Source organism: Callionymus lyra, chromosome 15 (genome assembly GCF_982586985.1).
Source record: "Callionymus lyra chromosome 15, fCalLyr1.hap1.1, whole genome shotgun sequence".
Lineage (NCBI taxonomy): Eukaryota > Metazoa > Chordata > Actinopteri > Syngnathiformes > Callionymidae > Callionymus > Callionymus lyra.
In genome coordinates, this window is record NC_141832.1 from 4,956,896 (window position 1) to 4,969,562 (window position 12,667).

Sequence of the window (12,667 nt, forward strand, 5' to 3'; positions counted from 1 at the left end):
ACGCTCACCGAGCTGCTCCCTGATTGGCCGAGAGCCGTCTGAAGGTCCAGCAGGATCATCCTCGCCACCACAGGTGGCTGCAGGAGCCTCCGCCCACATGATCCTCTGAAAGCCGCTCACACACACACACACACACTCTCACACACTCACACACACACACACACTTGAGGAATGGCGCTCCTGCTCGCCGGCTCCATCTTCTTCCCAGGACTCTACCTGCTGTTCAAAGTGACTCTGAGACACCTGAGGGGCTGGAGCGAGGGAGATGCTGCCACTGTGTCCACCCGGTGAGAACACACGCACACACACACACTAACACACACTCTTAACACACACATGTCACATCAAATCACTGTCATCACGTCCCCACACCATCGGGCAGACCTGCGTCCACACACACCCGCACCTGAACATTTGCATGTCACGTGACGTGTGTGTCTCAGGTGTGTTCAACATTTGAATACGTGTGCGTTTTCAGTTTGGTGTCATCACTTCAGGCTGTCATGGCAACGTGTGTCGGCGGCATCATCATCACATCCTGCTCTGACATCATCAATGACAGGTGTGTGTACTTGTGTGTATATACTGTATGTGCGTATGTGCATGTGTATAAACTTATACTGTGTATATACAGTATGTGTGTCCTTTAGTCCGTATATGTGTGTTATGTATATATGTGTTGTATATGTGTGTCCTTTAGTGTGTATGTGTGTGTTGTGTATATGTGTGAGTGTGTGTGTTGTTTATATATATGTGTGAGTGTGTGTGTTGTTTATATGGGTGTGTTGTGTATATATGTGAGTGTGTGTGTGTGTGTTGTTTATATACGTGAGTGTGTGTGTTGTTTATATGGGTGTGTTGTGTATATATGTGTGTGTGTGTTGTTTATATACGTGTGAGTGTGTGTGTTGTTTATATGGGTGTGTGTGTATATATGTGAGTGAGTGTGTGTGTGTGTGTTGTTTATATACGTGTGAGTGTGTGTTGTATATGTGCCTCCTTTAGTGTGTATGTGTGTGTTGTGTATATGTGTGAGTGTGAGTGTGTGTGTTGTTTATATACGTGTGTGTGTGTTGTTTATATACGTGTGTGTGTGTGTTGTTTATATACGTGTGTGTGTGTGTTGTTTATATACGTGTGTGTGTGTGTTGTTTATATACGTGTGTGTGCATGGTGTGTGTCTCTCCAGACACTGGCTGACCGACGACTACATCCTCTTCGCGACGCCATATTTCGTGTACGACGTCTTCGCCATGTTTGTGTGCGACCGGCACAAGCACCAGGTCAAAGGTCACCAGCAGGAAGGTCGGTGGGCGGAGCTGAGACGGTTCCTGCTGAGGGACCTCCTGATGATCCTGCACCACGTCTTCATGGTGGCCTTCTGCTGCCCCGTCTCCCTGGTAACACTCGCTGTCACTCATCATCATCATCATCATCATCATCCTTTGTGACAGCTGTCAATCATCATCATCCTTTGTGACAGCTGTCAATCATCATCATCATCCTTTGTGACAGCTGTCAATCATCATCATCATCCTTTGTGACAGCTGTCAATCATCAGGTGTGGCGCGACGGGAAGGGCGACTTCTTCCAGGGCGTCTTGTTTCTGGCTGAACTCAGCACGCCGTTCGTGAGTCTGGGTAAAGTCCTGATCCAGGTGTGTGTGTAAGTGTGTTTGTGTGTGTGTGTGTGTGTGTGTGTTAGTGTGTGTGACACTTCTTCTTCTAGTTCAAGCAGCAACACACACTCCTGCACAAGGTCAACGGCGTGATGATGATGGTGACCTTCTTCTTCTGCCGCGTCCTCCTCTTCCCGCTCCTCTACGTGGCCTACAGCAGGTGAGCCGGCTCTGACCCGGGTACCCTCATGGGTCACCATACGTTCATGTCACAACGTTGACCATCTTCAACCGTTAGCCACATGCTAACCGCTAGCGTGTTTCTCTCTGCAGGTTCGCCAACGTCCCAGTCGTCCAGGTGCCGTGGGAGGCTCCCTGGCAGCTGAACCTGGGCGCGGCTCTGCTGTGGCCCCTGCAGCTCTACTGGTTCGCGCTCATCTGCAGGGGTGCCGCCCGCCTGCTGACCCGCCCCCCCTCACCTGGACAGACCTCACTTCCTGTCCTGACCTCACTTCCTGTCCCGACCACTGACTCTTGACGATGAATAAACATTTGAATCGACTGCAAATCAAACATTTTATTTCTAATCGGAGACAAAATCAATTCAGTCAGGAATCTCACTCGCAACCCTCGGCTCCGGACCGGACGCCTCAGGCGAGTCCAGCAGAGTCACATGACCAGGCGGCGTGAGGGCGCCCCCTGTAGGTCCACCAGTGTAAACAATGATTTAAATGTAGATTTGACATCGTTTGACAGTGTAAACAATGCACATGATTGAGTTGAGAACTGGACCAGGGTCCGGACGTGGTCCTCACTCGCTCCAGACCTGCTGCCCTGAGATGAAGGTGGACTTGACGTTGAGCTGCTGGTCCAGAAGAACCAGGTCTGAGGAGGAAGCACGAGTCGTCAACTCTTCAACCAGATCTTCGTACACTTGAACATCAGTGTTTTTAAATCAACATATTCACAACTTTTGTTCATTTTTGTGTTGCTATTAAACGTCCGGCCACTAGATGTCAGCAGGCGTTACGTCCTCTGCTGCTATATAAACAATAAAATGAGATCCCAGTGATGACTGAGGACGAGAGGATTCATTGGAAATATTTTGGTTTCTTAACAAACAACCATATTATATTGTAGTCTATTTATGTTTTTTATTTCTTTATCAATCAAATATTTTAAACTTTAAACTTTTTAAAATAGTAACTGTTGTCTTTGACTTTTTTGTAATTGAAATGATTCTTTTTTTGATCAAAACAACTTAAAATTGAATTTTAAAATACAAAAATCTACCTTCATAAACCTATGAATTAATAAGATTAAAAAAAACTACAATTAACTTGCAAATATTCACAACATTTTATATGTTTGTGTTACAATTGAACTTCGGCCTCTAGATGGCAGCTGTTTTTACGTCCTCCGCAGCTATAGGATACAGTGATGACTGAGGACGAGAGGATGACTGAGGACGAGACTGACTGAGGACGAGAGGATACAGTGATGACTGAGGATGAGAGGATACAGTGATGACTGAGGACGAGAGGATACAGTGATGAATGAGGACGAGAGGATGACTGAGGACGAGACTGACTGAGGACGAGAGGATACAGTGATGACTGAGGACGAGAGAATACAGTGATGACTGAGGACAAGAGGATACAGTGATGACTGAGGACGAGAGGATACAGTGATGACTGAGGACGAGAGGATACAGTGATGACTGAGGATGAGAGGATACAGTGATGACTGAGGACGAGAGGATACAGTGATGAATGAGGACGAGAGGATGACTGAGGACGAGACTGACTGAGGACGAGAGGATACAGTGATGACTGAGGACGAGACGATACAGTGATGACTGAGGACGAGAGGATACAGTGATGACTGAGGACGAGAGGATACAGTGATGACTGAGGACGAGAGGATACAGTGAGGACGAGAGGGTGAGAGGATGACTGAGGACGAGAGGATACAGTGAGGACGAGAGGGTGAGAGGGTGAGAGGATGACTGAGGACGAGAGGATACAGTGACTCCAGCAGCTTTTAAAGCTGAGGTTTGGACATAGATACGTCTTGGTCAAGAGTCCCTCAGGACTCAACACCAGGATCACTGACGGTGTTCGACTCTGACCTGCATCGGCTCCAAAGTCCAGAGTTCCTTTGTGCGGCAGTTTCAGGAGCTGAGCGGGGTGAAGGGTCGCGGCTTCTAGCGCTTCCACGACTTTGCACCCTGAGACAGGAGAAGAGCGTCAGACCGGACCTGGACCTGGACCCGGACCTGCAGGGGGCGCTGACCTGTGGCCTGCTTGAAGTGCTGCACGCACGTGTCCATGGAGGCGATGCTGCCGGACAGAGTCTTCTTGCCGGACGCCGACACCACGTAGGCGCTGCTCCCCTTGATCTCCACCTCCTGCTCCCCGAGCCGGTGTCGCCCCTCAGGGAGACCCATCGCCGAGATGGCGTCCGTCACCAGCACCAGACCTGCAGGAGCGCGACGGCCATTTTGTTTAGAGGTGAATCAGTGCCATCAACGTTGAAACATTTCAAATCTCATTTAATCTTTTGTTAAATAATTAAAATGAATCATTTCTATAATTATTTTTTACAAAGTTTGTTATTTTTGATTCCAATAATTCCAGTTTTTAATTCAATTAAAAAAACAGTTTAATCAGACGATCACACAAGAACCTTTCAGCCAAGAATGTGTGTTTGGCAGGATTTACAAAACTTTCGTCAACAAGTAGATGAGAGAATTTAACTGTGTAATAAAACAACTTAATTTATGTTTTACATTTAATTTAATTCAATTTTATTTTACTTTAATTCATTTTATCTAATATATTCTTACTTAATTTATTTTATTAACTTAACTTTATTTCATTTTTTTTTTTTTTTTTTTTTTTCATTTTTCATTTTCATTTTTTCAGAACAAAATGGTACATTCAAGTATAAAGTACCGATTTGAAAAGAAAGAAATTATTTTTATTTGCTTTAATTAATTGTATCTAAACTTTTATTTATTTATTTAATTTTATTTTAATATTATTTACTTTTTATTCCACCTTGTTTTATTTAACTTAATTTTATTAATTTGATCTAATATATTCTTACTTAATTTAATTTATTTCTTTTTAATTTAATTTAATTTAATATTATTTTTACTTTACTTTAATTAATTCTATCTAAACTTGTTTTTATTTATTTTATTTTAATTTAATATTATTTACTTTTTATTCCACCTTGTTTTATTTAACTTAATTTAATTAATTTTATCTAATATATTCTTACTTAATTTAATTTAATTTATTTCTTTTTAATTTAATTGAATTTAATATTATTTGTACTATACTTTAATTAATTTTATCTAATATATTCTTACTTAATTTATTTTATTCTTAATTTAATTTAATTTAATTTAATTTAATTTAATTTAATTTAATTTAATTTAATTTAATTTAATTTAATTTTAATTTATTGTATTTTAATTTTATTTTTATTTAATTTTATTTTATTTTTTATTTTATAAATATATTTAATTTATTTGAATTGAATTAATTCGAGTTTAATTTATTCAAATTTAATTTAATTGTAATAATAATTTCTACATTTCTGTGTAGATGTAATAAATAATAGATTGATGACCACCGGGTCAAACTGACCCCGAGGGTGAGTGCGGTGCGCGATCCTCAGGGCGGCCGGGTGAGTGTGGATCCCGTCAGCGATCATGCCGTAGTAGATGATGCGTCCGTCCGGGATCTGGTCGCTGGTCAGCAGACCCACGATGCACGGGTCTCTGTGATGGAACTGACGGGACGAGCGGCGTCAGCAGTAGGATGGAGCGCGTCTGCGGACACTCACCGAGGACATGGCGTTGAAGAGGTGCGTGATGGAGGCGGCGCCGCCTCGGACCGCCTCCTCCGCCTGAAGCAGCTCGGCCTTGGAGTGACCTGCGGGAGAACCCATCAGAACCTACGACTCGTTGCTGACCCGGCGCTCACCGACCCAGAGACACGGTCACGCCCCTCTGGCTCAGCTCTTTCACCACCGCCTGCCCGTGCTCCAGCTCCGGCGCCAGCGTCACCATCGCCACGTTGTCCAGGCAACCGTAGACCTGCAGCAGGTCCTCCAGGCCTCCGGTCGGGAAGGTCCGGATATGTTGTTCCAGGTGAGCCCCCTTCATCTCCTTGCTGATGAAGGGACCCTCCAGATGGACCCCTGCAGGGACGGGAGTTAGGGGGGTCTTCGCCGTGACCGTGGTTTGGTCTCACCCAGGACTCCGGCTCCGTGCGCGCCTCCGGGCCGGACTCTGATCTGAGGAAGAACCTGAGACCTGGAGGTCAGAGGGGTCGTGAGGGGGCGCGGTCCGGGCTCACCTGGTGGTAGACGTCGGCCGTAGACGTGACCAGGGTCGGGCAGAAGGAGGTGACTCCGTGGCGCAGGATCTCCTTGGACACCAGAGAGACTCCGGCCCAGACGTCCCCCGAGGCCTGGGAGAAGTCCTTCCCGTACCCCCCTGCAGGAGGAGACCCGGTCAGGAGGTCCGAGAGTCGCGCGCGGTCGGTACTGACCGTTGATCTGGACGTCGATGAACCCGGGAGCCAAGATCTGGTCCTGACAGTCCACGCGGTGGTCGGCGACCCCGTGCTCGTCGAAGAAGAGTTTCTGAGGATCCAGGATCTTCCCGTCCCGCACCCACAAGTCCTCCCTACACACACACACACACACACACACACTTGAGCTGCAGCGTCTGGACCTGCCGACCGGTCCTGGTACCTCTGAAGCTCGTGGTCTCGCAGGATCTGGCAGTTAACGAACTGAGTGATGGGAGCGTTGGAGACCTTGGACGGCATCTTGGTCTGAAACTCTGACGGTGGATCTGAACCAGAACACGAGACACGTTTCTTAACTTGGTTTTTCAAAATAAAAGCCTTTTTTTTTTTTTTTAATCATAATTGACACACCAACTTGTGACGCTGATCTTTTACAAAGACACTGTTTCTTTAGTAACGGAAAAGCCAACAGGTCTTGTTACTCAAACGGTTTGAAGGTTTGAGTCAAACCCTTGCAGGAGCCGAGGTCTCATGCAATGAGACCAGTTGTTAATTCACACGTATCACAAATCAGATGTAAGGTGTTTTTTAATGACGTCGTAAAATCTCTTATCTTGTTCTTATCTATAGAAGGTGAAAATGATTCCATTAATTTTAGTTTTAGTTTCAGAATCACCTGAAACTTTATCGTCGGCTGAAAAAAAAGTAATTTAATAAACGTTTCATTGGAATTATTAAGTAGAATTAAGTTTGTTTCTTTTTACTTATTTTCATCTTTCAAAATAAAAGTCTAATTTCTTGTATTAATGAAGTTTTACGTGGCAACGTGTTTTTTAGTGACGTCGTAAAATCTCTTATCTATAACATGTGTTATAACTCACGCCTCCTTGCAGGAGCCAAGGTCTCAAACTAGTCAGACTTTTTTTTCAGTTTCCCAAAAGGATCTATATCAACTCGTGAGAAAGTTTAAACCGAGTTACAAACATTACATAAAAAGTTTTGCAGACGTGTTTTTTAATGTAAACTTACTTATAGTTGCTAGCTTAGCTCGTGGCTAACCGTGCTAGCTTCAGTGTGTTGACATTTTAGCATTTTATTTTTGTATATTTTGAATTATTAGAGTGTAATTGGTGTAATTCTACGATAGAATAAAGTATATATAAGTAAAAGAGTGTCTTGTTACGAGTAGGTTCACAACATATTTATGTGTGAGTTAAGAAAATATAAGGAACGCATTCATGTCTAGTGTTGTAAATACAATACAGGACTTTTTTTATAACAAATAAAATAAGACGAATCAAATGAAATATTTTCAGGAGTTCATCACATGACTTGTCGTAAAACCTCTTATATTTTTCTTTATCTATGTGAAGTGAAAATGTTTTTTTTTCCATTATCTTTAGTTTTCAGTTTCATAATGACCTGATGATGATGACGTCACTTCATGGTCATATGAAGTGACACTTTTCAGTATCCATCGATTTAAAAAGAATAAAAGATTAGTGTCAGATAACAAATAGTTTTTTCTTTTCGTTTTTAAACATGAAAGAGTTCAAAGTACCTTTCAAAATAAAAGTTACATTTATTTTATAAAAATGTATTTATGTAGCACCTGTAAAGTGTGGAAGTTATTTTACAAAGAGACTGTTTTTTTTTACGTCTAATGTATATTTACGTATATTTTATAGCTAAACCAGAGGCTATAACGCGAATTGTATGAATCTAAAATGAAAGAAGGGGTGAAGTAAATATTTAATGTCATATTTATTATCTATGGACAGAGAAAATGTTTTTTATTCCTTAAATAAGTTTCGATCTTTAGTTTTTTAACTCGTAGTTTCATGTCCTTCGTCGATCATGTTCACCTCAGACGTCACTTCCTCGTCAGCTCCTAAATTAATCGATAAAATAGAATTATTGACAAAAAAACAGAGAAAAGTTTCTCTGTTTTGAAAAATAATCGCTCAAAACAAACGAGTTTTTTTTCTATGTCGATCGTTTCCAGACACGACGGTGAATAAAAGTGAATAAAGTGACTAATACCTGTAAGTTTGTCGCACATCGTTGCTTCACGCGCGCGTCACACAAACACAAACACTCACCTGAGAATCTTCTCTGCGACTGTGTCTGTTGTGCAGCTGCGGTCACGTGACCGGATACAGTCAGCTGACCGGCGAAAACACTCTCAACCCAAACTCGTCATTATTGAAGCAGTAGATTTAGATCGTTTTTATTAAATCTATCAAGTGACGAAACATAAACGAAAAATCAAAAATAATTAAATATGAAAAAAAAAAAAAGTTTATGAAGCGATCTGTCTTCTCTGAGTTCAACGCTAGAGGGCGTCAACATCCGTTAAACGTCCATCTGCGCTTCATTCTTTAAAAAAACTTTTTTTCCCTCATTGATCAAGAAGCGAGTTGTTTCTCGCGTGACGTCACCGACCTTCTTTTTTTAACGACGTGTAAGTTCGGCTCCGGAACGCCGCAAAAGTTCGTCACCGTGGAAACCAGCGGGCCAATGACAGGCGCGAGGACTGTGTACGGGGCAGGTCCGTCTCCCGGGTGACCGGGCGAACCTCCTGCTGCAGGTATTAAAGTGCCCCCCCCGCCCGCGCGCCCCTCACATCCACCCGAACCTCCGCGCTGCTGCAGAACCCGGTCCAGCTGCAGGTGAGTCCAGAGCACTCAACAAGTGTGTGGCTATGCCTCCGTGACGTCAGAAGCGAAGGATAAAAGTTCAGTTTCACGTCATGATGTTGTTCGTTCTTTCATGCAGACGTCGATTCAAAGGAGCGCCTGGAAAGTTCCAAGTTTCGCTCCGCAGTCGCAGGTGAGAGACGCGACACCTGACATTTGAATAGAGTCGTCCCGACACCCGAGCCATGCTGACCTTGAGCGGTTCCGACCCCTGGCCCGAGGGTTCGGTGGGCCTGGAGGAGGAGGTCGTGACCGCCGCGGCGCAGGTGGAGGAGCGGGACAGCGCCTCGGTCCACTGCGGGTCCGTGACCCTGGACGACAGTCTGACCAGCCTGCAGTGGCTGCAGGAGTTCTCCATCCTGGGCGGGGACGTCCCGCCGCGGACCCACCAGCACCAGCCCGGCGTCCTGCGGCGCCACCAGCGCTGCTCCGAGGCCCCCGCGTCCCCCCTGGCCGCGGACCCCGCCTGCGTCGGCTCTCCGTTGACGCCCGGGAAGCCCACGGCCGCCGCCTACACCCGCCTGCCGCCCCTGGCCGCCATCGTGGCCCGCGGACACTGTCCGGACGAGGTGGACTACAAGAGTGACCCGCTCGTCAAGCCCCCGTTCTCCTACGCGACCCTCATCTGCATGGCCATGCAGGCCAGCGACCGGAGCAAGATCACGCTGTCCCGGATCTACCAGTGGATCAAGGACCACTTCTGCTACTACAGGCACGCGGACCCCACCTGGCAGGTGAGTCTGGGCTTTAGCTTTCTTAGCATTGTGTCGCACACGCTGGTCACGTGACCCGTTCCGTGAAAATGTTTGAACAGAGACACGAGCTTCTTTTAATTTGAATGAACTTGAAAATATTTAACAAAAGGTCAGAGGTCAGACAGGAGGGGGGGAGGTGGGGGCTCTCGATTTAATAAGTTAAACTCGGATCTTGGATTCTGACCTCGGCTCTGCATGACTGACTGTTAAGTCATGTGATCACAACGAAACAAACACAAGCTCAAATTGATTTAATTAAAGATAACTTTTAAATAAACACCAATTAGTTGAACAGTTAAATCACACACACACCTCATTGAGGTGCCAACACTGTTTGTCAATTCTATGTTATGACAGCTGGGCGGCAAAGCTTTAGTCACTCTTTTGTGGATTTCCTTCAAAATAAACGAGAGACCACAACAATATTTTGAGACTTTATTTTTCCAACACAAAGTTGCACTTTGCTGCGTTAGCTTTGTTAGCATTGTGTCGCACAAGCTAGCTCTGGCGCTAAGAGTCTCTCACGGTTTCCGTTGCAGAATTCCATCCGACACAACCTGTCACTCAACAAGTGCTTCATCAAGGTCCCGCGGCAGAAGGACGAGCCCGGGAAAGGCGGCTTCTGGAGGATCGACCCGGTCTACGCCGAGCGCTTGCTGACCGGCGCCTACAAGAAGAGGCGGATGCCGCCGGTCCAGATCAACCCGGCGCTCCAGAGCAGACTCGGCATCAAGCTGCCGGCCGGACCTCGCAGCCCGGCGGGCGGTCCGAGCGGTCTCTGCATCAATCCCGAATCTCAGCGTCTCCTCCAGGAGTTCGAGCAGGCGACCGGCGCCGACCAGAACTATGACCCACATCTGGGCGAGGGCACCATGCTGGGCTCCTGGCCGGCGGCTAGATGGGGACACAAGAGGAAACTGGGCTCCAGAAACGGGACCGCCAAAGCCCCCCGCCGCTCCAGCTCGCCCCTGCTCTCGGTGGAGGATCAGAAGGAACTCGGACCCCTGAAGGGGGACTTTGACTGGGACGCTCTCCTGGACTCGGCCCTCAGCGGGGAGCTCAGTCTGGAGGGCGAAGACGCTCTGAGCCCCATGATGGGGGACCAGGACCTGAGCATTCGGGGGACCCATATTTCCCCCGACGAGGAGACCAGCGATGACCTCCGGACCGGAGAGACCGGCAACGTCTCGGAGGAGGAGACGTTTCTGGCCACGGCGTTCCTGGACCACCAGTGGCCCGAGGAGGAGGACCAGGGTCGCAGCGACTTCCTGTGCTCCTCCAATGTCAACCTGGAGCAGCTGTTTGACCTCGGGGACCCACTGGGTGGAGTCCCCGGGCCCCGGGCGGACCCGTTGCTCTGACGGACAGTCAGGACCGTGAACTGTGAGAGAACCAGAACCAGAACTGCCTCGTTTGCCAAAACTCTGAATCAGTCGAGACTCTGAGAGGATCCGAACGTCCAGTTCCGACCCGATGTTCGGGTCAATCAACAGCCGACCTTCTAAGTGCCAAGAACTGGACGCGGTCTTTGTTCTGAACCTGTACCGGGACTGTAAGACTTTTGTTGCGTCGTGTCGTCGCTCCTCCTCTGCTGTTTTCTCTGTCTCGGACAATAAAGTTGAGTTTAACTGCATCTGCTTGTTTTGCGTCGCCCCTCTCTCACCCCCCACACCCCCCACCCCCCCACACCCCCCACACCCCTCACCCTGTCGGGGCAGAAACCACCCAGTCGGTCCAAGATTTATGTTTGTGTTCCTCTGCTGGTCTCTGTCGTCGTCACAGGTCTTTCTTTCAGGGCTTTGTCTTGACTCCCCAGGAGTCGGGTCCTCGTCTTCACCGGGTCTCTCAGCGGTCTCTGTGGGGTCTCTGTGGGGTCTGCGTGTCTCACGGACCGTATATCACCCCCCCCCGCCCCCCAGACACCAGTGTGGGTCTCGATGACCCTGAGGCGGATTAGCTCGGCGGCTCACGTTAGCGCTGAAAGACTCCTGGCACTCACATGCTAATATGGGGAATTTAAAACGGGCCGTGCCCCCCCGGCCTGTCAGGGAAGATGACTGCGGCGTCACCCCCATGACGGACATTTGGGAAGCTGCTTTCCTGGAAATGACACCCCCCGCCAAACACACACACACACACACACACACACCAGATCCCGGACAAGCTGCTCATGACTGTCGTGGCTCACATGAGAGCCGACAGGAACTTGATCCAGGTGATCTGGACTCAAGTAAGAAGATCCAGCAGGTGAAACATAAACCTGCCCCCCCCCCACAAACACACACACACACACACACACACACACACACACACGACGCCACGACACACTTCGGACATAAACACTTTTAGAGCTCCAGAGCTGAACAAATGTGACGACATCTTATTTTGGAGACTTTTGTTGATAGGGTGGTCGCCACGGCAACCCATGACCAGGTGTGTCGGGGTGGGCTTCAACTGAGGCTCAGGTGCTCCTAGGTGTTTCATCAAATATAGAATGAACTTAAAATTTCAAATGTTTTTTTTAATATTTGAATTTAATACTCTTTATATTAAAAAGTTTGATTTATTAGACACACAATTGAAATACCAATATTTCAATATTTTTTATTCGCAATCTTTTAAATTCAATATATAAATGTTGGTATAATAGAGTATCCAGACTGGATCAAACTTTCAGCCAATCGTGCGACGTTTAGACGATCATGTGACGACGTAGAAGCTCATGATCCTATTATACCAACATTAATATTGAATTTAAAAGAAATGTGTTTTTTTATCATTTGAATAATTATATTAAACTCTGTGTCAAATTGTTTTTGTTTCAATTGGAATTTTTAGAATTTGTTCAATCAAATTTTCAATTAGAAATACGCAAGCTTTCAAAATATAAATTGTTGAATTATTTAATTGTTTAAAAAAACTATTATTATAAAAACAACATTTTAATAAAAACTAAACTTAACTAACGTAATTCGATATTCTAATGACACTGATAAACTTCCGTACAAGGGTCATTCAAGAGGTCACATGTCGTCTCAGGTGAAT

General features: G+C 46.1%; 3 protein-coding genes across 6 annotated transcripts; 2 read left to right on the forward strand and 1 right to left on the reverse strand.

Annotated features, from left to right (window-relative positions):
* Positions 1 to 157: 157 nt before the first annotated feature.
* On the forward strand, positions 158 to 2,187 carry LOC148064567 (ceramide synthase-like). 2 transcript variants are annotated; one of them, XM_087809238.1, is made up of 6 exons: positions 158 to 287; positions 479 to 562; positions 1,190 to 1,400; positions 1,562 to 1,657; positions 1,729 to 1,838; positions 1,952 to 2,187. In XM_087809238.1, the coding sequence occupies exons 1-6, from the start codon at positions 172 to 174 to the stop codon at positions 2,154 to 2,156; spliced, it is 822 nt and encodes a 273-aa protein (XP_087665364.1). In that variant the 5' UTR covers positions 158 to 171; the 3' UTR covers positions 2,157 to 2,187. The 2 variants fall into 2 exon arrangements, with proteins under 2 accessions (XP_087665364.1, XP_087665365.1); XM_087809239.1 differs by lacking the exon at positions 1,952 to 2,187 and having other exon boundaries at positions 1,729 to 1,842.
* Positions 2,181 to 8,694, reverse strand: amdhd2 (amidohydrolase domain containing 2). 3 transcript variants are annotated; one of them, XM_087809237.1, is made up of 11 exons: positions 8,614 to 8,694; positions 6,392 to 6,494; positions 6,187 to 6,323; positions 5,992 to 6,131; positions 5,887 to 5,941; positions 5,621 to 5,833; positions 5,477 to 5,565; positions 5,278 to 5,422; positions 3,914 to 4,099; positions 3,750 to 3,848; positions 2,181 to 2,503 (listed from the first exon to the last, which is right to left on the reverse strand). In XM_087809237.1, exons 2-11 carry the CDS (start codon positions 6,466 to 6,468, stop codon positions 2,430 to 2,432), a joined length of 1,215 nt encoding a protein of 404 aa, XP_087665363.1. In that variant the 5' UTR covers positions 6,469 to 6,494; positions 8,614 to 8,694; the 3' UTR covers positions 2,181 to 2,429. The 3 variants fall into 3 exon arrangements, with proteins under 3 accessions (XP_087665363.1, XP_087665362.1, XP_087665361.1); XM_087809236.1 differs by lacking the exon at positions 8,614 to 8,694 and adding an exon at positions 8,271 to 8,298; XM_087809235.1 differs by lacking the exon at positions 8,614 to 8,694 and adding an exon at positions 8,212 to 8,278.
* An 84-nt stretch (positions 8,695 to 8,778) lies between these two features.
* Positions 8,779 to 11,255, forward strand: foxj1a (forkhead box J1a). The gene is made up of 3 exons (XM_087809234.1): positions 8,779 to 8,840; positions 8,947 to 9,601; positions 10,162 to 11,255. The coding sequence occupies exons 2-3, from the start codon at positions 9,053 to 9,055 to the stop codon at positions 10,981 to 10,983; spliced, it is 1,371 nt and encodes a 456-aa protein (XP_087665360.1). The 5' UTR covers positions 8,779 to 8,840; positions 8,947 to 9,052; the 3' UTR covers positions 10,984 to 11,255.
* The last annotated feature ends 1,412 nt before the right edge of the window (positions 11,256 to 12,667 follow it).

Bases quoted from the DNA above. Each gene is read 5' to 3' on its own strand.
- amdhd2 (XM_087809235.1), bottom strand. The intron at 5,566-5,620 runs GTCGGTGAGCGC...GTTCTCCCGCAG, and splicing joins GGGCGTGACCGTGTCTCTGG to GTCACTCCAAGGCCGAGCTG. The intron at 4,100-5,277 runs GTCAGTTTGACC...GCGCTCCTGCAG, and splicing joins GCACCGCACTCACCCTCGGG to GTCTGGTGCTGGTGACGGAC.
- foxj1a (XM_087809234.1), top strand. From the start codon at position 9,053: ATGCTGACCTTGAGCGGTTCCGACCCCTGGCCCGAGGGTTCGGTGGGC. The intron at 9,602-10,161 runs GTGAGTCTGGGC...TTTCCGTTGCAG, and splicing joins ACGCGGACCCCACCTGGCAG to AATTCCATCCGACACAACCT.
- LOC148064567 (XM_087809238.1), top strand. From the start codon at position 172: ATGGCGCTCCTGCTCGCCGGCTCCATCTTCTTCCCAGGACTCTACCTG. The intron at 288-478 runs GTGAGAACACAC...GTGCGTTTTCAG, and splicing joins GCTGCCACTGTGTCCACCCG to TTTGGTGTCATCACTTCAGG. The intron at 563-1,189 runs GTGTGTGTACTT...GTGTCTCTCCAG, and splicing joins TCTGACATCATCAATGACAG to ACACTGGCTGACCGACGACT.